At 62.0% G+C, this 21,849-nt stretch overlaps 1 protein-coding gene across 1 annotated transcript; it reads left to right on the top strand.

Annotated features, from left to right (window-relative positions):
• The first annotated feature begins 425 nt into the window (after positions 1-425).
• COL6A1 (collagen type VI alpha 1 chain) lies at positions 426-20,363 on the top strand. The gene is made up of 35 exons (XM_070407038.1): positions 426-628; positions 1,254-1,383; positions 2,903-3,103; positions 4,353-4,512; positions 4,718-4,846; positions 4,943-4,963; positions 5,135-5,155; positions 5,244-5,288; positions 6,335-6,388; positions 6,978-7,022; positions 7,147-7,173; positions 7,414-7,440; positions 7,528-7,572; positions 7,870-7,923; positions 8,062-8,124; positions 8,823-8,885; positions 9,029-9,082; positions 9,178-9,213; positions 9,394-9,456; positions 10,693-10,755; positions 13,345-13,407; positions 14,288-14,350; positions 14,659-14,709; positions 14,848-14,883; positions 15,359-15,421; positions 15,524-15,589; positions 16,203-16,238; positions 16,623-16,659; positions 16,908-16,916; positions 17,043-17,176; positions 17,392-17,501; positions 17,829-18,012; positions 18,108-18,288; positions 18,809-18,838; positions 19,005-20,363. The coding sequence occupies exons 1-35, from the start codon at positions 532-534 to the stop codon at positions 19,625-19,627; spliced, it is 3,084 nt and encodes a 1,027-aa protein (XP_070263139.1). The 5' UTR covers positions 426-531; the 3' UTR covers positions 19,628-20,363.
• The last annotated feature ends 1,486 nt before the right edge of the window (positions 20,364-21,849 follow it).

Below are 21,849 nucleotides of genomic sequence, written 5' to 3'. Positions count from 1 at the left end.
AAATCGCTCAGAAATCCGGAAAGCAAAGGATTTGAAACCAACGGCATCTCATTTGTAGGAAGAGTTAGTGTGGGGATTGGTAAACGTGCAGATCGATTCCACAAGAAGGTTCTGGATTGGAAGCAACCAAAACACGTTGCAAGGAAACTCCTTTGGGGTTATGGTTCTTTTCCAGAGATCTTAAACTCAGCTGCACTTTGGTTCTCCCGGGCGCCAGAAGCACAGTCCCCACGAATGGGCAATACCCCCTCCTTCAGCCGGGCAGTGTCCTGGGCTCAAAGCTGCTTCAGACCAGACTTTTTCTCTCAGTGACTCACGCCTGAGCTGGAGGAGACCCCGGCCTCCCCTCCAGTCCGGGCCCGCCCCAGCCTCCTCCTCCAGCCCCTCCTCCTCCCTCGGCCCCTCCCTCCCTCCCTCCTTCCCGGGCAGTAACTCCCGCCAGAGCAGAGACAACTTTTCTCTCTCTCTCTGGCTGCCTTCAGCTCACCCTGACCCCTGCCCTCGCTCGATGGTGACACGCAGGCCGGCGACATGAGGCTGGCCCACGCTCTGCTCCCCCTGCTGCTGCAGGCCTGCTGGGCCTCCGCGCAGGACCTCCCGGCAGCCGAGAGGGCCATTGCCTTCCAAGGTGAGTGGACTTGCCGCCTCTCCCACTCGCTGTGCTTCTGCTGCTGGTGAGGCAGGGCTGGGACCCGGCTTCTCCCCTGGCCGCGCGAGCTGGAGATGGGCCGCGTTGGAGAGCTTGAAACTCCCCAGCTCGGTGCCCAGGTGCCCGGGCTCCTCCACAAGGCCCCTGGGCTGTGGTCACCACGGGCGGGCGAGTCCAGAGGGCCGGGAGGAGAAGGAACTTCATTTGGGTCCCAGCCCCCATCGGTGCTGGTTTTGCTCCACCTCAGTCAGTCCCATTTGATTCCTTGCCTGGCCGTCAGTCAAGAAACACCGTTACCTGTTCCCACGCTCATGCCCTGGGACTTTTAAATTCAACTCGGCACCTAGTGAGGAAGCAGCCTTCGCTGTCCAGGGCGGGGCTCCCTGCCTCCCGGAGGCCTGGCAGGATTCTCAGGACCGAACGTGGGGGTTCTCACCCCACCCCATCGCTGGGTGCCAGCTTTCCTGATGAGGGCCACTTGGTGCAGTGGGAGTGGCTGCCTGGGGAGGTGGCTGGTGGGGTGAGAGGGGCTGGAAGGGACAGTGGGTACAGGTGGCCTCAGGGGCACCAGGCATGAGCTGACGGTCTCCTCTCCCTGGCCCAGACTGCCCCGTGGACCTCTTCTTTGTGCTGGACACCTCCGAGAGCGTGGCCTTGCGGCTGAAGCCCTATGGGGCCCTGGTGGACAAGGTCAAGGCCTTCACCAAGCGCTTCATCGACAACCTGAAAGACAGGTAGGAGGGCACGCCTTGAGCTCTCTCCTGCATTTCTACAGCCGCTCGGAGGAAAGGCCAGTGGGCCCAGGGCACCGGCCGGCCTGGTGCCATGCCTGTCCCCGCCCAGCAGGCAGAGCCAGCCTCAACTTCCCTACGTGAAAAGGGAAGTGCTGGTCTGGCCACTCGAGTCCCTTCCCAATGTGCACGGTGGTTCAGATGGGCCAAAGAAGGGCTTGAGGTGGACCAGGCTACTGGGAGGGCACTGGTCAGCAGGGAGGGCCAGTGCTGTGATGTGGGGCTCCTGTCACCCCAATACATACAGGGAACTGCCTCCCAGCCCAAAATGAGCAGGTTCAGGGAGTTGGCCTGCAGCCCTGACCAGCCTGGAGGGGGCGTACCTTGCCAACCATCTGGACACTAGCCGCTGCCCACATGACTGGTCAGAGCCTGTGTCCAGATGCAATGTCCCTGTGTACCCAGTGTCGCAGACAGAGGGCCTGGGAGGCTGCCAGCTTGGTTCCTGGGTTTGGGCATGGCATACTTCATTCATTCCCTCCCTCCCTCATTCAGCGGTGTGACCAATCAGCAGCACTGGGAAGGTGGGGTGGGGAGAGCCTGGAGCAATGGGTGTGGCCAAGGACAGGACACGTCCACGGTGAAGGACAGAGCAGAGTGGGGAGGGGCACAGAAACAGTCCCATCTGTGCATCCCTACTGACCTGCTGACCGGGCCGAACCTCCCGTACTAAAAGGGGCTGCAGGGACAGAGGGCGTGGCTGCCCAATGCAGGGCGTTATGATACCTGAGGCCCTGCACTTACCCCAAATGCCCAGGTGCTGGGGGCCGTGTGGACGGTGCCTGGGGAGGAACGCTGGGGCAGCCATGTGGGCCGCCATCTCCCTCCATGTGCTTTGGCCTCCTATTCAACCTCCTGTGACTCAGTTTCCCCACCTGTGAACTGGAATAGGCTCCTCTTGTGGTTGCTACTGTTGGCATGACCGCAGGAGCCTCAGTCACTCCATCTGCTTAATGGGCTGCCTGGCAGGCCACCGCCAGGCCTGGGCAGAACAAAACTGAGAACATCAGGGTCCAGGTGCACACAGCAGAGAGAGGCCCCCCAGTCAGATCATGGGGACCGCTCACCAGTGTCCTGCTTAGAACTGGCCTTGCCCAGTCCCCCTAACCTACACCTCTCTGCCCTCCCATTGCGGGTCTGCCCCCAGCGCCCTGCCCATCAGTGTCCAGGCCCACACAGCTTCTCAGCTGAAGTCCCTGGAGTTCAGGAGCCGAGGCTGCTGTAGGCTGGCTGGAGCCGGTGCCTTCTGACCTTGCGGGCCTTCCCAGGCTTGGCCACCAGGCCCGGGAGCAGGCGGCTCAGGGCCCGTGTGAAGTCCAGCCCAGGCTCTGTCCTCTGGGCGCAATGGGCCGGGTGCTCTTCCGTCTGCGAAAGGCGGCCACCTTGCGCTGGGTGGACAGCCCCGGGTGCCGGTGAACACGGGCGTGGCCCGGAGGCGCATGCTCACCCCTCGCGCCCGCAGGTACTACCGCTGCGACCGCAACCTGGTGTGGAACGCGGGCGCGCTGCACTACAGCGACGAGGTGGAGATCATCCAGGGGCTCACGCGCATGCCCAGCGGCCGCGACGCGCTCAAGGCCAGCGTGGACGCGGTCAAGTACTTCGGCAAGGGCACCTACACCGACTGCGCCATCAAGAAGGGGCTGGAGGAGCTGCTGGTGGGGTGAGCACCCCCCAACCCCCGCCCAGGCCCGCACACACGTGGGCCTCGGTCCCGGGCGTGACTCCTGCCTCTGGGAGCCGCCCAGGCCCCTGTCCCTGGAGGGTTCCACCTCCCTGACCCACGTATGGTCACTGCACCCAAATTCGCCAGGTGCCTGGGCTGTCCACTGGCAAACCAAGCTCTGGTGCCCAAGATCCCCCAGGACCAGCCCCAGTGGCCAAGGGGATCATGCTGGTGGCCGCTGCCCAGCCTGCCCTCATGGCCACCAAGGGTCACTTCGAGTCCCTTCATCCCCCCTGGAGCTGTCCACTCTCTCCTCAGCCAGTGAAAGCAGAAGGGCCTGGAATGCCCCACCAGTGCCACCCTTGGGCCAAGCAGAGGTGCTGCCTGCAGCCAGGGACACGGAGACAGAGAGAAACAGAGACGTTAGGAGACGGGGACAGAGAGCCCAGCGGCGTGGCTCAGGGGTAGAGCGCCAACCTATGAACTAGGAGGTCACGGTTCAATTCCCACTCAGGGCACATGCCCTGGATGCGGGCTCGATCCCCAGCATGGGGTGTGCAGGAGGCAGCCAATCAAAGATTCTCTCTCATCATTGATGTTTCTATCTCTCTCTCCCTCTCCCTTCCTCTCTGAATCAATAAAAATATATTTAACAACAAAAGACAGGGACAGAGAGGGCGACACAGAGGGAAGGGGTCCCTGTAAGAGCATCCCTTCGCTGGCTCCGCACACTACGTGGAATCTTTGCAGCTGTGAGCAGGCAGCAGCCACCAGGTCCAGAGAGAGGGTTGGCTCCTGGCCGCGGCTCAGCCCGGCCACAGCCCCCAGTGCCCCCACTCACAGATGGGCATACCTGCAGCCGGCCCCCCCACCCCCCGCTGCCTGTGATTGAGGCTCCAGGTCAGGACGCCTCAGGGCAGGTGAGGACCCATGCCTCTCCCCTGGCTGTATGTGCATTTTCCAAAATAGTCTTTGAGGGAAATGTGACCCCACAGAACTCTGTTTTCTGTTTAATGTCTGTTTTTATGATCCTACTTTATAGCAGGATCAACAAAGAAAAACATTATTCAGTGTAACAGGTAACACCGCTTTGCAGAGCTGGGCCTGGGTTGGGTCTCCCTCGGGGTGTCTGCCCCCCATCACCGACCAGCACCAGGTCTCAGCTCTCCAAAGGGGCCCTGTGCTGTCAGGGTCAGAGGTGGCTGGAGGGGGCCCGGCCGAGTCTCACGCTCCCCACCCCCTGCAGGGGCTCCCACCTGAAGGAGAACAAGTACCTGATTGTGGTGACCGACGGGCACCCCCTAGAGGGCTACAAGGAGCCATGCGGGGGCCTGGAGGATGCGGTGAACGAGGCCAAGCACCTGGGCATCAAAGTCTTCTCGGTGGCCATCACGCCCGACCACCTGGTAGGAGCCCCGTCCTGGGCCTATGGCCCGGCAGGGGGCACAGGACACAGCCTGTGGGTGCAGAGACCAGGCACCGAGCTGCAGCCAGGGCGTGGGGAGGAGCAGAGACGGGGAAGGGCCTGCACTCCCAGCCGTCACCGGCACCCTGGTTCCTGCCATCACCCTGGTTCCTGCCGTCACCCGTGTGCTCGCTGTGCCCACCCAGGAGCCGCGGCTGAGCATCATCGCCACAGACCACACGTACCGGCGCAACTTCACAGCGGCGGACTGGGGGCAGAGCCGCGACGCGGAGGAGGCCATCAGCCAGACGATCGACACCATCACCGACATGATTGTGAGTGGCCCTGCGCCGTCACCTCCCGGGTCCGGATGCCGGGAAATCCTGTGGCTGCAAATGTAAATTAATTTGACTTTTTCATTTCATTTTCAGAAAAATAATGTGGAACAAGTGGTAAGAGCCCCTCCCCCCACCCGAACCCTCCCCCACTGCCCAGGGGGTCACCACTGGCCCCCACCTCCCAGCTGGGCGCCCAAGCCGAGCCCTCTGAGCCCCCGCAGGCATCGGGGGCGCGGCAGCTGTGCCTGGGCTTTCTGATGTGTCACTCTGTCCCTCCTCCGGCAGTGCTGCTCCTTCGAGTGCCAGGTGAGTGTGGGGCCCCCCATCCCCCCGCCCAGGCCTGGGGCCTCCTGGGAGGGTCTGTCTTGGGCTGACTGTTCTCTCTGCCGTGCAGCCCGCCAGAGGACCTCCCGGACCACGGGGTGACCCAGGGTACGAGGTGAGTGTCTGCGCCCCACCCTTGCTTACGTCCAGGAGGGAGGTGGGAGGCATGTCCCTGCAGCCTGGCGCCCAGGTGTGAGGGACACAGTGGCCCCCAGGCAGCCATCCTGAGCACCCCCATGCACCTGCCACTGGGCTGGGTGTGGGGATGGTGAAAGTATCCCTACCTGAGCGGTGCCCCAGCCATGGGAGAGAGTCCCGGCACAGGGACCCCCAGGCCGAAGGGGTGGCCCAGGGCTGGCGTGGGGGACGGGGGTCTGACAGCACCCTTGCCCCCTCCTGTGTAGAGGAGCTGGCACTTCCTGAGTGTCACCTGAGTGCTTGGCTCCTGGAGATGGGCCTCGATGGGGGATGGGCCTGCCCTTGGGCCCCGCCAGGGTGGCCTGCGCAGGGAGGTGTGGAAAATCAAGATGTGTTGCTGGTATTTACAAATTGGGACATTGGTCAGGAAAGTCCAGATTTCTGGCGTCTCCTAAAAAAGTATCAGCTTCCATGGCCTGAAGCCATGTGGTCACTGACCATGGGAGCTGAGCCGGCCTCTCCCAGGGGGTCTTTTTAAAAAATATGTTTTTATTGATTTCAGAGAGAGGAAGGAAGGGAGAGAAACATCAATGATGAGAGAGAATCATTGATCGGCTGCCTCCTGCACGCCCCCTACTGGGCATGGAGCCCGACACCCAGGCATGTGCTCTGACCTGGAATCGAACCGTGACCTCCTGGTTCATGGGTTGACGCTCAATCACTGAGCCACACCAGCCGGGCTCCCTGGGGGGGTGGGGGGGGCGGTCTTTGTGCCCATGCGGCGGCCTGCCTGGGAGGCCAGCACAGCAGCAGGAACAGGGCATTGGATGGTACAGAGGAAAGATTCGGGGCCTCTGTCCAGCCAGCAGCCTGGTGGGGTGTGAGGGAGGGGACACGTGGAGCTGACCTCGCATGTCCCAAGACGGCCACGGTCGGTGGGGAAGGTGCCTGAAGACCACGCAAGCAAGTTTTGCAGAAACACCTGGGAAACTGCCCCTAACCTCGACCTGCTTTGTGTTCCAGGGAGAACGAGGGAAGCCAGGTCTCCCAGGAGAGAAAGGAGAAGCCGGAGACCCCGTGAGTGCCAAACGCCTGACCCTGGAGTGGGAGTGCTGGGAGCCTGAGGCTGGGGGACCAGGCTGTGGAAACTTCCAGAAGGATGGCTGGTGTCTGAGTGTCATGGTCACGGTCCTTAGAGGACATAGACACATAGGCAGCCAGGGCCGGAGGGTGCACTGCACAGACATCCCGTCCAGCATATCCGCCGGGCGGGGCCCCATGCCCTCAGGCCTCCCCACAGGCCCAGCCTGTGCTCCATGGGGCGGGCGGGGGGGGGCGGGGGGGGCAGCAAAGTCCCGCGCCCTCTGCCTCAGCCATGGCCAGTCTCCCCACAGCCCACCCCCAGCTCCTCCTGGGGGCCCTTGACCTCCCCCTTCCCTCCCTGGAGCTTCCCTGAGGAGCCCCCAGGAGTGGAGGCGGGGCCTTCACAGCAGGGCTGCTCCCTCAGGTGCCAGCCAGCAGGGGGCCAGGGGCCAGCGGGCAGCAATCAGAGAGCCCAGTCTCTCCAACTGACGGGGCCTGTGTGGAGTGGGCTTCAAGGAGGCTGGGTGGGGGCTGCCCCTGTCCTCCCGTTGGTGTCTAACGCGCGCCCTCCTTTGTGTTTCAGGGAAGGCCCGGCGACCTGGGGCCCGTTGGCTACCAGGGGATGAAGGTATGTCTCCCCTCCCGCCCCAGCGGCCTCTTCTGGGGCTGAGCCAAAGTGCATCCGAGCTCCCGCAGGGCATTGGCCGTGGGACACCAGTAACAGCCCCCTCTCCTCTCTGTTTGCTGTGTAGGGAGAAAAGGGAAGCCGAGGGGAGAAGGTGAGTGAGGCACAACGTGGGCTGTGCAGCCCCCTCACCTGGGCAAGGATGGCATGGCCCGTCCCCAGTGTGGCTGGGCGCCATCGAGCTGGTGGGGGGTTGGCTGGTGCGACCCTCCCCGGGGATCTGGGAGGCCCACCCCCTCCTTGCTGTCCTCCTCCGCTTCTCTGGCCAATTTCTGGGGAACTTTTCCCATGACGGGGGGACCACCGCCCTCACCCTTCCCTCCTGTCTCTACAGGGCTCCAGGGGACCCAAAGGTTACAAGGTGAGTTTGGCGGTGGGGACGTGTGTCTGCCCCGTGGGTGGGTGCTGTCTGACCTTCATCTGACCCTTCGGCCTTTGCACCTCACAGGGCGAGAAGGGCAAGCGCGGCATCGACGGTGTGGACGGCATGAAGGTAACCCCCAGGCCGGGGAAAGGGCAGGTGGCCAGGGCCACGGGTCAGGGAAGGGACGGTGGGCACAGCCAGTTCTCCCTCCAGACATCAGCAGGTAGGGACCCTGGTGGGCACTTCTGGGCAGTTTGGAGGCAGTGGGGAAGGAAGGAGATGTTTCCTGCCGAGCCCGCAGTCCCAGTGGACCCCAGGCCACCTGGCCAAGCTCGGGGTGTCTTCTGGAGTGGGGCTTTCCTGGGAGGGGGATGGGGGAGCCAGAATCAAAAGACTGGACCACCAAACCTGCCTTCCTCCTTCCAGGGGGAGATGGGGTACCCTGGCCTGCCAGGCTGCAAGGGCTCGCCTGGATTCGATGTAAGTCACTTTCTCTCGCCGATACTTTCAGACTGTAAGTTCTCAGGTGTGAACACTGGCTCATGCCCTTCGGTCTCTAAGAAGTCACCAGAGGGCTTGGTTAAGACCCTGGACTGACCTCTGCCGTCTTCTCACCAGGGTGTCCAAGGCCCCCCAGGGCCCAAGGGTGATGCGGGCGCATTCGGACTGAAGGGAGAAAAGGTGGGTGCCGTGAGCCCCCTGGGGGCTGGGTCTCGGCTTCATTGGCTGCTCTGCTCAGTGGGCAGGCGGGTTATGGGTTAAACATCACAGCTCCCCTGATGGGCAGGTGAGTTTGCCCAAAGGGAGCGTTCCCTGCAGCCATCACTGAGCCTTGGACCCTCCTGCCACCATCGCCCCTGCCCTCTGCCTCGGGAGTGTCCCGCAGCCTCTGTGTCCCAGAGGCCCCCTGCTCAGGTGGAATCAGAACGTAAGAGCCGGCAGCTGGTGGCCAGTGGGCAGATCGGTGAAGCTCGGATATCATGGTTGGGTTTGAGGCTGAGTTTTGTTGCTGGCGTTTCCTGGGGTTTCTTCTGGCCGCAGGAAGTGCTAGGAGCGACAGCGAAGCCCTGTGGACCTGCCCCACACGCTCTACCCTAACCGCCCCGGGTTCCGGGAATGCATTTTCGGGTATCACCTTCCAGCTCACGGGTTACCGACGGGGCCCAGAGCCGAGTTCCCGGAAACTGGGCCTCACTAATGAGAACCAGGGTTGTCCCTGCGAGGAGGACTGGGCCGCAGGGGACGCGACCGGGGCGGAGGCACGGGAGGACCGTGGGGCTGGCCGGGCAGCAGCCTGACGTCTGGCTGAGCAGGGCTGGCACGGGGGCTCTGGTCCCCCCAGCGAGGACAGGCGGGGCTGACCCTTCTGATCTTTCCAGGGGGAGCCTGGAGCCGATGGGGAGCCTGGGAGGCCAGGGAGCACAGGGAGCCCCGGAGACGAGGTGAGCATTCACGGGGTGCCCGCCCTCCTTCCACCACAGCCAGGGTGGGGCCCAGGCCCTGGGAGGGGCCGCCAGGACCGGGCCAGCCGCAGTCCGGGCACTGGCCAGGCCAGAGATGGACGAGTGTGCCTTGTTCTCCCCAGGGAGACCCCGGAGAGCCTGGTCCCCCAGGAGAGAAGGGCGAGGCCGGCGACGAGGTGAGCACCCACGTTTGGCCTCTGCTCCCTGTTCCTGAGACTCAGGCTGAGTTCCCATCTCAACTAACACTTCCGTTCATTCCTCTCCATCCCAGGGCAACGCAGGACCAGACGGCCCCCCCGGAGAGAGGGTGAGTCCAGCGGGGTGGGCTCTGGGCTCGGGGCCTCATTGCTTCATGCCAGATGTGGCTGCATCACCAGCCTGGGGCCCGCTGGGCATGGGGATCGGCCCTGTGCCCAGCCCTTGGGTCCCTCCCACATCGAGGAGTCTGGAGCTGCAACCTCACCTTCTTCTGCTTCTCTCCACACAGGGCGGCCCTGGGGAGAGGGGACCGCGGGGCACCCCAGGCGTGCGGGGCCCGAGAGGAGACCCGGTGAGTCACCGTGCATTAAGCTGGGACCCCACTTCGCCGGGGGGGACAGACTGAGGTCAGGCTGTCAGAATCGCAGGACACATCCCCTCGGCCCCTAGATTTCTGTTTCAGCTCCTGCCCTCAGCCCCACCCAGACCTCAGGGAGCCAGGCCTGGGAGAAGGCCAGCAGGGCAAAGGGCGGGGTCTCTGTCCTCAGCCCCCAGGACCAGCCCCTACGGAAACGACCACCTAACATCACAGGAGACACGGTGGTTTGCTCCCTGAGGTTTCGTCGGGGACATAGGTGTTTTCAGGACCCTGACTGTGGGGTCTGTGATGCTCCACAGCAGCACGCTCTGCGTTCCCAGCTCCGTGCCTTCCCCTCTGGCTGCCCGGCCGTCACTATTCCAGCTGCACCACTTTCCATGTGACATGGTTTCCGTAGCCCCGAGCCTGCCCCACTCACCAGGGCTTTTCTCCATCCCTGCGGCCCTCCCACAACAACTCCCTAAACAGTTCTGCAGACAGAGCCTGCGTTCTTCTTAGGAACAACTTTTCTTTGTTAAAACTTCAAGAGCGGGAACAGCGGGCAGCCAAGTGGCGGACAAGCCTGTGGCTGAGGCTGCTGGTGGCCCCGTGGTTGAGTGCATGGTTTTGCTGGACCGAGAGGGCGGGCACCAGGCAGCCCCTGCCTGGTTTGTGGGGGGCAGGCCCCACCCCACATCCGGAGTTAGGGGAAAGGGTGCTGAGCTCCCAGCCTCAGATGTGGGCTGGGCCGTCTGCCACCGCAGACCTGGCAGTGCTGCGACTCCTCCCCATGTGAGGCTGAGGGGCAGGTGCGTGTTCAGGTGCCCAGTGCGGAGAGTGAGTTTCCTGTGAGGCCCCAGGCAGGGCTCGGGGAGGGACATCAAAGCAGGGGAACTTGGCTTTGACCCCCTTCCAAACCCACCCCCTTGAGATCAGGAAATGGGACCGAATTCAGGCCAGGCCCCCAGGAAGCACCCCTGGCGGACAGGGTCAGAGCAGCTGGGATGGGGCCCCGCTGCCAGGACCCCGCTAGTGAGCAGCGTGGGGACGGCCTTGGGCCTCAGGAGGAGCTGCGGGGGCCCCTGGCTGGGCCTCCTGGGACCACACCAGTCACTGCACAGCTGAGCACGTGGCCACATCGTGGTTAAAACGTGGCAAAGCGTGAGAAGGATGCGGCCCCCCAGGCCTCGCCCTTCCCGGCCTCCGTCTCACCGCCTTATTCCTCCCCAGGGTGAAGCTGGACCCCCGGGTGACCAGGGACGAGAAGGCCCTGTCGGTGTCTCCGGAGACCCGGTAGGAAGCCCGGCTGTGTGAGGGGGTGTCCGTGTGTGAGGAATCTGGGGGAGGTCTCTCTCCCAGGGGCATGACATGGAGACCTGGGATATGGGGGTCTGGAGCTGCTGCAGGAGGCTGGGGGCAGCTGGAGCAGCAGAATGGGGACTGGTGAGGGCGGGCCCAGCCCCTGTGGCCCCAGATGCCCAGCACTCACAGAGGACCCCTTTGCCACCTGGTGGGCATTTGGCAGGACACAGAGCTGAGTGAGCAGACTCCCACTTCGCCCCCAAGCTCTGCCCTCAGAGGGGGTGGGAGGGGCACCCTGGCTTGGATGGTGCTAGAGGAGGGATGTGGGGGGTGGATGCGGGAATCACATGGAAGGGGGTGGCAGGGCTGGCAGCAGAGGGAGCCCGGGGCCCTGGGCACAACCCCTGCCCTTGCCTGGCAGGGCTGGGTCACTGGGGACGAGCCCTGGATGGAGGTGCCCCACATTAGAGCCCCCGGATACACAGGTGTTGGGGGGGACTCACTCAGCTTTTGGAGCCCAGGTGTGAGACCCAAAAGCTGAGCATCAATTTGGGCGTGTAGGTCAGGGGTCCTCAAACTACGGCCCGCAGGCCACATGCAAATACAAATACTGTATTTGTTCCCGTTTTGTTTTTTACTTCAAAATAAGATATGTGCAGTGTGCATAGAAATTTGTTCATAGTTTTTTTTTTAAACTATAGTCCGGCCCTCCAACGGTCTGAGGGACAGTGAACTGGCCCCCTGTTTAAAAAGTTTGAGGACCCCTGGTGTAGGGCATAGAAGGTTCCAGAATTCCTGGGTGCAGCCTTCCATGGCCATGCTGGGGGAGGGGAGGAGGCCTTCCTTACCTGAGGAAGTAGAGGTCTGGCCTGCCCTTGGGCTGGGCCGGAGAGGAGTCGGGAAGGGGTGCAAACCGGCCCTGCACCTCTCACTTGCCCATGTATAAACTCACGAAGTGGCCCGTCTCTCCTTCACGAACACATGGGGTGTCCCAGTATTTCCTTTACGGGAAAATACTGTAATAAATATCCACACCCGTCTGTCGCACTGTCAGCTCCTCTGGCTCTCCATCTGTCTGTTTGCCCATCCATCCATCCAACCATCCAAGATCTATCTTCTTTGCTATTTATCTAAGACATATCATCCATCCATTATCTATTACCTATCTACCCATTCACCCAGCCAGCCACCCGTCTACCTATCCATCCACTATCTGTTTGTCCATCTCTGTCCATTATCTATTATCTATCACCTATTCATCATCAACTTATCATCTATCTATGCCTATAATTTATCCCTCCATCCATCCATCTCTCCATCCACTCATCCAACCATCCATTCATCCATCTTTCACCCATCTTGAAATATATCCAAGGCTGTACCCAGAATGTAAATTCTTAGGAGCAGAATGTCTTGGCCAAATAGTGTGTGTGTGTGTGTGTGTGTGTGTGTGTGTGTGTGTGAGAGAGAGAGAGAGAGAGAGAGAGAGAGAGATAGAAAGAGAGAGAGAGAGAGAGAGAGAGAGAGAGAGAGAGAATTGCCAAACACTCCTACCTGTCTGTCAGTCTAACCCCAGCCTACATTCCCCTCAGGAGTGTACAGTAGAGCCTGTACCCACACCTTTGCCAACATGGGTCTCAGACTCTGTGCACTTTAGCTCCTCAGCTGAAAACCGTGTCCTCTCTACGGGGAAAGCTGAGCCTGGTCCCGGGTGTCACCGAACCCGGCTGTTCACCAGGCTGTTCCTTTCCCGCTGGAGCCTGTGTCGCATGTCGCTGTGATGAGCCTGCAGGCACTTTGCAGCTCTGTGGGGTGTTGTTCAGGATGTCCTGCCATTTACAGGATTCCAAATACGCCCACTCCTCTTGCTGTATTTTCTGCGTATATCTTTGATTCCTTTGGAGCATAGAGGAGTTAGCAAGAGGAGGTTTAGGACTGTGAGTACATAAACCACAGAATTTACTCTTGCACTATTAGTTATTATTGCATTATCTGTATCACAACTGTAGACCTACTTTTGCCCACCCCTGGATATTGTATGGTTAGAAGCAAGCCGGTTTTCACAACACAGCTTCTCGCATCACAATGCACTTTCATCCTCTATTCCATCCCTTATCCATGTGTCTGTCTGGAACTGCTGTATCATGTCCCTGGCCTTCCTATTTCTGCTGACTCAGCCCAATGTGCCTCCACGCACCGGGGCCAGGACCTCGGGCCGCAGCTGGACGCGTGCGGAGCTGTGGTGAGAGCAGCAGTATGCCCGCTGCCTCCTGGCTGCCCATGGTTGAGGGAGCAGGCTGGGTCATGGGGGGCTGCAAGGACCTTGTCCGAGAAGGACCTCTTCTGGACACACCCACCTGACCACAGGGCCTCAGTGCAGGGTCTCGGCGGGGCGCATGGGGTGGGGGCAGCAGCTCCATGAACAACGTGCCCTTGTCCTCCTTCCTCCGGCCTGGCCGGGGCTGTCTGTGAAGTGCTCGGGGGACCCGGACCTTGGGTCCAGAAGGGCAGGTGATGCGCCTCCAGGGAGGGCTGGTGTGGCAGAGAGAGGGTCCAGCGGGCATGTCCATCTCTCCGCAGGGTGACGCGGGCCCCGTTGGGCCTAAAGGGTACCGAGGAGACGAGGGGCCCCCGGGGCTTGAGGTGAGTAGCCTTGGCCCCAGGAGGGGCCAGCCAGGACCCCAGGTCCCCTCCCTCCACCGGCGCTTTCCTGGGAGAGCCCCCTGCACCATTTTCACATATAAATGTGTCATTTCACTTTCGTACTTGTGACTTTTAGAACATTTGGAAAATGCATAAAAAATAAAAAAGGGAATCGAAATTTAAAATAGTACCAACCATGACAGACCAGCAACACTGAATAAATACAATAGTACCACCCCGAGATGAATAACATGAGCATTTTAGCTTGTCTCTTTCCAATTTCTTTTTCTTTCTTGGCCTGTTATGCCTTACAGGCTTCACAGGGACTGTTTTTATTAATTTTTATTGTCAGCATTTCCCTAAAACCCTAACAATTTTTCAAAACACAGTTGACACATGGAGCCACGTGTTTGTTTGGGTCCTTTTGTTTCTCCGAACGCCCTTGTTGGGCTCGTGGGCTGTTCCCGATTCCCCGCGGGTCCCTGTTCACTTTCCATCAGGTCCCAGGGGCCCCTGGGTGAGTCACAGGCGGGAGCTTGGCCTCTGAGCCCCAGGACCATAGGTTTAGAATCCTTCTTTTAATCACGGCCCAGCTGCTGTTTTATCTATTTTTTAATATATTGTTTATTGTTGACAGTATTATAGATGTCTCCCTATAGATGTTTCCACCCCCTTTCCCCACCTCTGCCCGACCCTACCCACCCGCCCCCCCCCCCCAGGTCTTCCCCACCCTCTTGTCTGTGTCCATGGGCTGTGCCGATGTCTGCTGTTTATTTGATTCTCCCTCTCGTTTTCCTCTGCAAGACCTCGTGCCCCAGACCTGCCTCGCTCCTCCTCAGGTGCCACTTACTCCTGCCAAACCTACTCCTCTCCTCCTTAGGGTCCCAGAGGTGCCCCAGGGCCTGCAGGACCCCCTGGAGACCCTGGACTGATGGGCGAAAGAGTGAGTGCTGGGCCCGAGGGCACAGAGTCCTGGAGGGGCTGACACCTGGTTGGTTGCCTGAGACCTGGGAAGCCCTGGGTTCGAGCCCCAGGCTCATAAGGTCTAAATGAAGGTCCTGGTCTGGTAACTGGGCGGGGGTGTCCTCCGCAGGTGACTGTCCCCTCAGGCACCGCGGTCACTGCTCCCGGGACCGGGGGAGGTGGGCCTGGGACCCCCAGGGCAGTCCGGGCAGGGAGGCGCCACCCCTCTGCCCACGCTGTGCCCATGCTGCGTGGCTCCCACAGTGACAGGACTGGTCTCTCCCCCAGGGTGAAGATGGCCCCCCCGGAAATGGCACTGAAGGCTTCCCCGGCTTCCCTGTGAGTGCCCCCACCCCCACCCCCACCCCTTGGCCAGCTGCACTACTTGGGCCTGCGGATTGTACCCAGGGATTGGTAGCTGGGATTGTCCATGGGGCCCATGTCAGAGCTGGCGTGACTGTCCTCCTTCCCCTGCAGGGCTATCCAGGCAGCAGGGGCCCTCCCGGGATAAACGTGAGTAAAGCCCATCCCCAGGCTACTGGCATGTGCACACACATGTACACACACACGTGTGCATACAGACGAACCTGTACACATGTACAGACACTCTCACGTGGACATACACATATGTGGGGCAGACAATATCTCCTTTGTCTTTTTCCTTTTGAAACTTATTCCTAAAAATGAAATGAAGTTCATATCAACTGCCTTAGTGAAGCTGATTTAAAATAGAAAAGTTGGTGAAGAAAAGGAACAGCCAGGACGCCTCTGGTGGACGAGTTGCCTTGCCCTCCAAGGAGCTCGGCTGGACGCCCACGGGAGACGGGGGCCAGCTGCTGCCTCCCCGAGACGCTGTGCTGGGTCCCAGCCCAGCACATACGCCTGCTCAGGGACCCTGCACCCCACTGACCCTAGGCCGGACCCCAGCCCAGCACATACGCCTGCTCAGGGATTCTGCACCCCACTGACCGTGTATTGTCACCTGCAGGGCACTAAAGGCTACCCCGGCCTCAAGGGGGACGAGGGAGAAGCTGGAGACCCCGGAGAGGACGTGAGTGCAGCCCCCTCCCCCGCCCCCACACATTGTGAAATTCTGAGGGAGGACTCTGGGGGGACGGTGGCTGCGTCTGTGACACAAGGTCTTTTCTTCCAGAACAACGACATTTCACCCCGAGGTGCCAAAGGTGCAAAGGGGTACCGGGGCCCCGAAGGCCCCCAGGTGAGTGGAGGCATGGCTGGGCCGGGGCTGGGGGGGGGGGGGGGTAGAGGGGGGGGGGAAGCACCTGCAACTCTGAGGCTGTGGTGGGTAGAGAGGGGCCTGGGGAGAGGAGGTGGGAATTTGGGGAGCAGGTCTCGGGAAGTTGGGACTGGACAGGTGGGATCAGAGAGAACAGACGTTCTGAGGGTGCATTGGGGGTGCTGAATGGGGAGGGAGTAGGGGCCGGTCACCAGGTGACAGAGACAGAAGCACAGCAAAGCCCAGGGCAGGGCCCAGGTGAGGTCTGACCCAGGCCTGGGACCCCTGCCCACGGAGGAGGTGCCGTTGGACTGGACGGGCAGTGAGCGTGGGCAGCTGCACACAGGGTCACGGCCGCACCCCCACTGGCACCCAGAGGAGACTGTGCTGAGTGGTCCCATAATAGACGGTTCTCCCAGGCCTTCATGTGCAGAAGCCGCCGCTGTCCCTGGCGTCCAGGGGGCTCCTGGTGGGAGGTGGGGTCCCGAGGGCCAGGGGGGCTGGCCAAGAGCCCCTGTCAGACCCGCAGTTCAGGAACCTGGCGAGGGGGCCCCAGGGCAGACCCTGCAGCCCTTCCCCATCTTCTCCCTGACAGGGACCCCCAGGACACACGGGACCACCAGGACCGGATGTAAGTGGGGTCTGTGAACATCCGCAGGGGCCAACCACTCGGGACCCCCTGGGGTGGAAACCCTTGGCACCAACAAGGGGACGTGCGATGGCCACTGGAGGGACATGTGACAGCCACAGGGGACATGGACGGGCCCAGGGGAAAACGGCCAGGGGGGCACATAACTGCCACATGTCAGTGACCCCCTCAGGTGCCTGCGCCGGGGAGCAGGGGCCTAGGTTGGAGCAGGGCACACCCTGGACAGTGAGAGCCCCTGCCCACCTCCAGCCTGGCTGAGGTCCCCGGGAAGGTGACCCAGAGGGCCGGCCTCACCCAGCGCCCGGGGCAGCCCTGGCTGGATGGCCGGCCAGTCGGCCCATTATGCACGTGTCTCCTCCTCCCTAGGAATGCGAGATTTTGGACATCATCATGAAAATGTGCTGTGAGTGCCTCCACTTGGAATAACTATTGGAAAGAGCATGGGGAGGGGGGTGGGTAGGTGTGGGTCCCACCTGCGAGAATGTCCCTGGGGCTGGGCCACTCTCACCCCCACTGCTGGCCTCCTTCCCCTCCCACCGAGAGGCACCAGGAACCCTGGTGAGGGAGGCCCAGGAGGTGGGGAGCGAGTGGGGGTTCACATAAGACTCGGGGTCTTGCATCACCTAATCTCCTCTTTCTCCTCTTCCCCAGCCTGCTGTGGTGAGTGTCACTCTAATTCGTGTGGCCTTTGCTCTGGGTAGACGGCCCCTGTGGGTGGTGAGGCTCCCCCCATACCCCCTCTGCGTGGCGTAGAGCAGCAGCTGTCCCCCCCACCCCCCTCTGCAGAGTGCAAGTGCGGCCCCATCGACATCCTGTTCGTGCTGGACAGCTCCGAGAGCATCGGGCTGCAGAACTTCGAGATCGCCAAGGACTTCATCGTCAAGGTCATCGACCGGCTGAGTCGGGACGAGCTGGTCAAGGTGTGTCCCTCCCTGGCCTCCACGCACCGGGGCAGGTGGTTCCCAGGAGGCAGGAGTCTTTCCTGACACCGAGCTGGAGGGGGGCAGGTCCCGGGGGCTCTGGGAGACAGGACAACCCACCAGCATGTGAGAGCCATGGCGAGGCCTGGCCTGGGGCAGACGGAGGGGGAGGGGCAGCCAGGCCACGCCTGACCTCGGGGCCTGTCCCTGTGCAGTTCGAGCCCGGACAGTCGCATGCGGGCGTGGTGCAGTACAGCCACAACCAGATGCAGGAGCATGTGGACCTGAGGAACCCCAACATCAGGAACGCCCAGGAGCTCAAGGCGTGAGTGCAATGCGGCCGTGTGTGCAGTTACTAGAGCCCACCCAGCCTCTGCTCACCCCTGACCCTGGTGCTGAACCAGCCCTGCAGCAGGCCCAGGCTGACCCCTGACCCCAGCGCTGACCCAGCCCCTGCAGCAGGCCCAGGCTGACCCCTGATCCCAGTGCTGCCCCAGCCCCTTCAACAGGCCCAGGCTGACCCCCAACCCCAGTGCTGACCCAGCCCCTGCAGCAGGCCCAGGCTCACCCCTGACCCCAGTGCTGACCCTGTACCTGGCCCGAGCCCTGGTCCAGCCCTGGCCCCGGTGCTGACTGTGCTGTGGCCCTACAGAGCTATTAAGAAGCTGCAGTGGATGGCGGGCGGCACGTTCACAGGAGAGGCCCTGCAGTACACCCGGGACCGGCTCCTGCCACCCACTCAGAACAACCGGATCGCCCTGGTCATCACAGACGGCCGCTCGGACACCCAGAGAGACACCACACCCCTCAGCGTGCTCTGCGGCCCTGACATTCAGGTGGGGCCACGTCCACGCCGCACACGGCCACCTTCGCACCCTGCAGTGTGGGCACTCTCCCCACTGGGGCTGGCTGATGCGGTCCCTCCCCACAGGTGGTCTCCGTGGGCATCAAGGACGTGTTCGGCTTCGTCGCAGGCTCTGACCAGCTCAATGTGATTTCCTGCCAAGGCCTGGCCCCCCGGGGCCGGCCGGGGCTCTCGCTGGTCAAAGAGAACTACGCCGAGCTGCTGGAGGATGCCTTCCTGAAGAACGTCACCACCCAGATCTGCATAGGTGGGCGCGGGCGGGGGCGGGGCCAGCGGGCACTGGGCGCCACCCAGCTGGGCTGGAAGGGCACCACAGAGCTGTCGCAGCCAGAGCTGCCGGGGTCAGACTTGGGCCCTCTCCCCGCACAGTGGGCTTGTGACCCGCATGCCTGGGGCTAGTGTGGCACAGGGACAGCACATCGCGGGGTGTCTGCCCTGCAGACCTCTGAGCCTCGGTTTCCCCATTCTCTGAGGGTCAAGACTCTGCCTCACCCCTCCCTGGCTTGGTGTGAAGACCATGAAATAATGCCTGGGACCATCCATCCCCTCAAAGATCCGCCCTTGAATTAGGGGACACCCCTTCCTGGGTGGGGGGGGCCAGGTGGGGTGCTGGCGAGGCATTCAGGGGCGCCGCCTGTTTGCATGGCCACACCGTGTCGTCCACGGAGATGCACTGGTGTCATCTGGGGGGGAGGGGAAGGGTTATAGACTGACCAGTGGTCCCTGCGATCGCTGGGCTCATGCCGCGTGGGGTTTTTCTCTTACAGACAAGAAATGTCCAGATTACACCTGCCCGAGTGAGTACCTGGGTGTGGGCAGGGCGTTGGGGGGCGGGGGTGCCCGGTGGGGAGGGTCTGGTGGACTCTGGCTCTCCCAGGCTCGGTGCCTCTGGCCAGTCCCCCCGCCCCGGCCATGCTGAGGCCCTGCATGTGCTAACGACCCCTCACCCCTACCCGCCCGCAGTCACGTTCTCCTCCCCGGCCGACATCACCATCCTGCTGGACGGCTCGGCCAGCGTGGGCAGCCACAACTTCGAGACCACCAAGCGCTTCGCCAAGCGGCTGGCCGAGCGCTTCCTGACGGCGGGCCAGGCGGCCGGGGCCCCGGACGTGCGCGTGGCCGTGGTGCAGTACAGCGGCACCGGGCAGCAGCAGCCGGAGCGCGCGGCCCTGCAGTTCCTGCAGAACTACACCGTGCTGGCCAGCACCGTGGACGCCATGGACTTCTTCAACGACGCCACCGACGTCAACGACGCCCTCCGCTACGTGACCCGCTTCTACCGCGAGGCCTCGCCGGGCGCCGCCAAGAAGAGGCTGCTGCTCTTCTCCGACGGCAACTCGCAGGGGGCCACGGCGGCCGCCATCGAGAAGGCCGTGCAGGAGGCCCAGCGGGCGGGCATCGAGGTCTTCGTGGTGGTGGTGGGCCAGCAGGTGAACGAGCCGCACGTCCGCGTCCTGGTCACCGGCAAGACGGCCGAGTACGACGTGGCCTTCGGTGAGCGCCACCTGTTCCGCGTGCCCAGCTACCAGGCCCTGCTGCGGGGCGTCTTCTACCAGACGGTGTCCCGGAAGGTGGCCCAGGGCTAGCCGGCCTCCCCAAACTGAAGCAAGTGAAATGTGACAGAGATCTTCCTGACCGACCCGATTCGCGAGGTTTTTTTAAAGAAAAGGCTTGAAAAGCTGCCGTGCGAGCGGGTGTCTGAGCCCCGGCCCCGGGGTCCTGCCACCTCCCCCACACATGCCTGAACCTGAGTTAACATCCCGGACCTCCCGCAGGCTCCTGCCCCCCCAGCCCGTCAGGACCCCCGAGACCTCATTGCTCTGGGGTTCAGCTGCCCGCTGGCCCCCACTCCCTTCAGTAACCCCACAGATCCCTCCACGTAACATCTCATTTACACTAAAGTCAAAGCCCACTGCTAGTTCTCGGGAGATGGCGGGCTGCGTTTCGCCCGGGCAGCCAGGGTTGAGAGGGTTTCTTAAGCCCGCCCCCGGAGGCTCGCGTCACTCATCACCAACGCTGCCCAGCATCTCCAGAGAGCAGCATTCAGCATTCAGCAGTGTCTCCTTGACCCCGTGTCCTGCAAACCCCAAGAACAAGGTGCTATCCTAACGACCCCCCACCCATTTCCAGCGAGGCCCGGCAGCCGGGCCACCGGTGACGTGCCAAAGGGTTGTGCCCACGCTCTCTCCTCCGGAGCGAGCGGTTCTGCATCTTACCGAAGACCCTCTGTATTTGTTCGTTTCATTTTTTACTCCTTCCTGTGTTTTTCTCAACTGTGTCCCTCTCAGCAAAGTTTCCGAATAAAAGTTTCACTCTTCTCTTTCCGGTTGTCTTTCTGAGGAGTTAAAATCCCCACCGTGTTTGCACGTGGTGCCAACAGGAGGACGTGGAGGTTAGGGCCTCTGGTGGAATGCCCACCTCCGACTCAGTGCCAGCCAGGAGAGTGGCTGCCTTGGCCAGACACCGTCCGCCCACCCCTCTTCCGGGCCCAGGGCGCAACCTCAGTGGCACGAAGACCATCTATAGTCGGGGAGCAGCTGGGAGGGACCCTGACATCTTGGGCTGCAGAACCACAAGTGGGTTCAGCCTCCGGGGGCTGGGAGAGCTGGCCACCAAGAAGATTAAACCCCCAAAGGGCCACATGCTGACACCAAGCCTGGGCCCTGGATTCCAGGGAGACAGCAATGGGACGTGTCTGCCCCCTCAGGGGAGGGGGCCTCTGCCTCAGGAAGGGTGAGGCGTAGGGGAGCTGAGCCCGTGCACACTCACAGGAGGAAATAACAGCCATGAGAATGCTGTGCCCATCTCTCCCTGGCAGGGCTGGCAGGGGCCGAGGGGAGGATGTGGGTCCTGGCTGCGCTCGGCAGCAGGTAAAGGAGGGAAGGCGTGCGGGCCAGGACGCCCATGGCGGCAAGGCCTCCACTCGGTCCTCACCAGGAGGGAGCCTGGTGAGTGTTCCTCGGGGGGGTGAGGGGGCACCGGTGTCTGAGGGAACTGAGGGGACGCCCCTCGATCAAATGCCTCACAAACGTGGCCATGAGAGTGGAGCTGCAGGGAAGCCATCGGTGGTGCAGGGGACGATGCCCCAAATGCTCTCTGATTCCTGCAAAGAGCAGCACCCCACATGGAATTAGCCGGTGTCGGATCCAGTCACCTGAGGGGTTCACCTCATCTCATCCCCGGGTTCACGTCACATGCGGACCTGCTAGAAGCCAGACAGCTGCTAGGTCGTCATTCATGGGGCCCACACATGTGCCCAGCCAGCCCTGCGAGCCCCCAGCGGAGGGGGTCCTCGCAGCGCGGACGGCTGCCCTGGGCTGGTTACTTCCCCACTGCTCACAGCTGTAACCTTGCGCCCATCGCCTACCCCTCCATCTCAGTTTTCTCAACTGCAAAATGGGTTCATAACACCTTAGTGCAGCGGTTCTCAACCTGTGGGTCACGACCCCTTTGGCGGTCAAACGACCCTTTCACAGGGGTCGCCTAAGACCATCCTGCATATCAGATATTTACATTACGATTCATAACAGTAACAACATTTATGAAGTAGCAACGAAAATAGTTTTATGGTTGGGTCACAACATGAGGAACTGTATTTAAAGGGCCAGAAGGTTGAGAACCACTGCCTTCGTGCCTGCCTGAGAGGGCTGTGGTGGGGCCCAGTGCCCCCGTCGGAGCAGGCATCACGCACCTCCCTGCTTCAAGCCAGGGCAGCTGGGGCCTCCTGGACGTGCCCGGGGCAGGGAGGCCAGAGGGCAGGCTGGAAAGGGTGGCGTCGGGGAGGGCGGCTGGGCCTGGACAGGGGAGG

This window comes from Myotis yumanensis, unplaced genomic scaffold, assembly GCF_028538775.1.
Source record: "Myotis yumanensis isolate MYYU_CA2020_CCGP unplaced genomic scaffold, mMyoYum1.0.hap1 SCAF_2, whole genome shotgun sequence".
In the NCBI taxonomy this organism is placed as follows: domain Eukaryota; kingdom Metazoa; phylum Chordata; class Mammalia; order Chiroptera; family Vespertilionidae; genus Myotis; species Myotis yumanensis.
The sequence above is the reverse complement of the archived record's forward strand: the minus strand, read 5'-3'. Positions and strand labels throughout refer to the sequence as shown.

Excerpts from the sequence above, each read along its gene's own strand:
- COL6A1 (XM_070407038.1), top strand. The coding sequence starts at position 532 with ATGAGGCTGGCCCACGCTCTGCTCCCCCTGCTGCTGCAGGCCTGCTGG. Across the intron at positions 3,104-4,352 it reads CTGGAGGAGCTGCTGGTGGG|GGGCTCCCACCTGAAGGAGA; the intron begins GTGAGCACCCCC and ends CACCCCCTGCAG. Across the intron at positions 8,886-9,028 it reads CAGGGAGCCCCGGAGACGAG|GGAGACCCCGGAGAGCCTGG; the intron begins GTGAGCATTCAC and ends TGTTCTCCCCAG.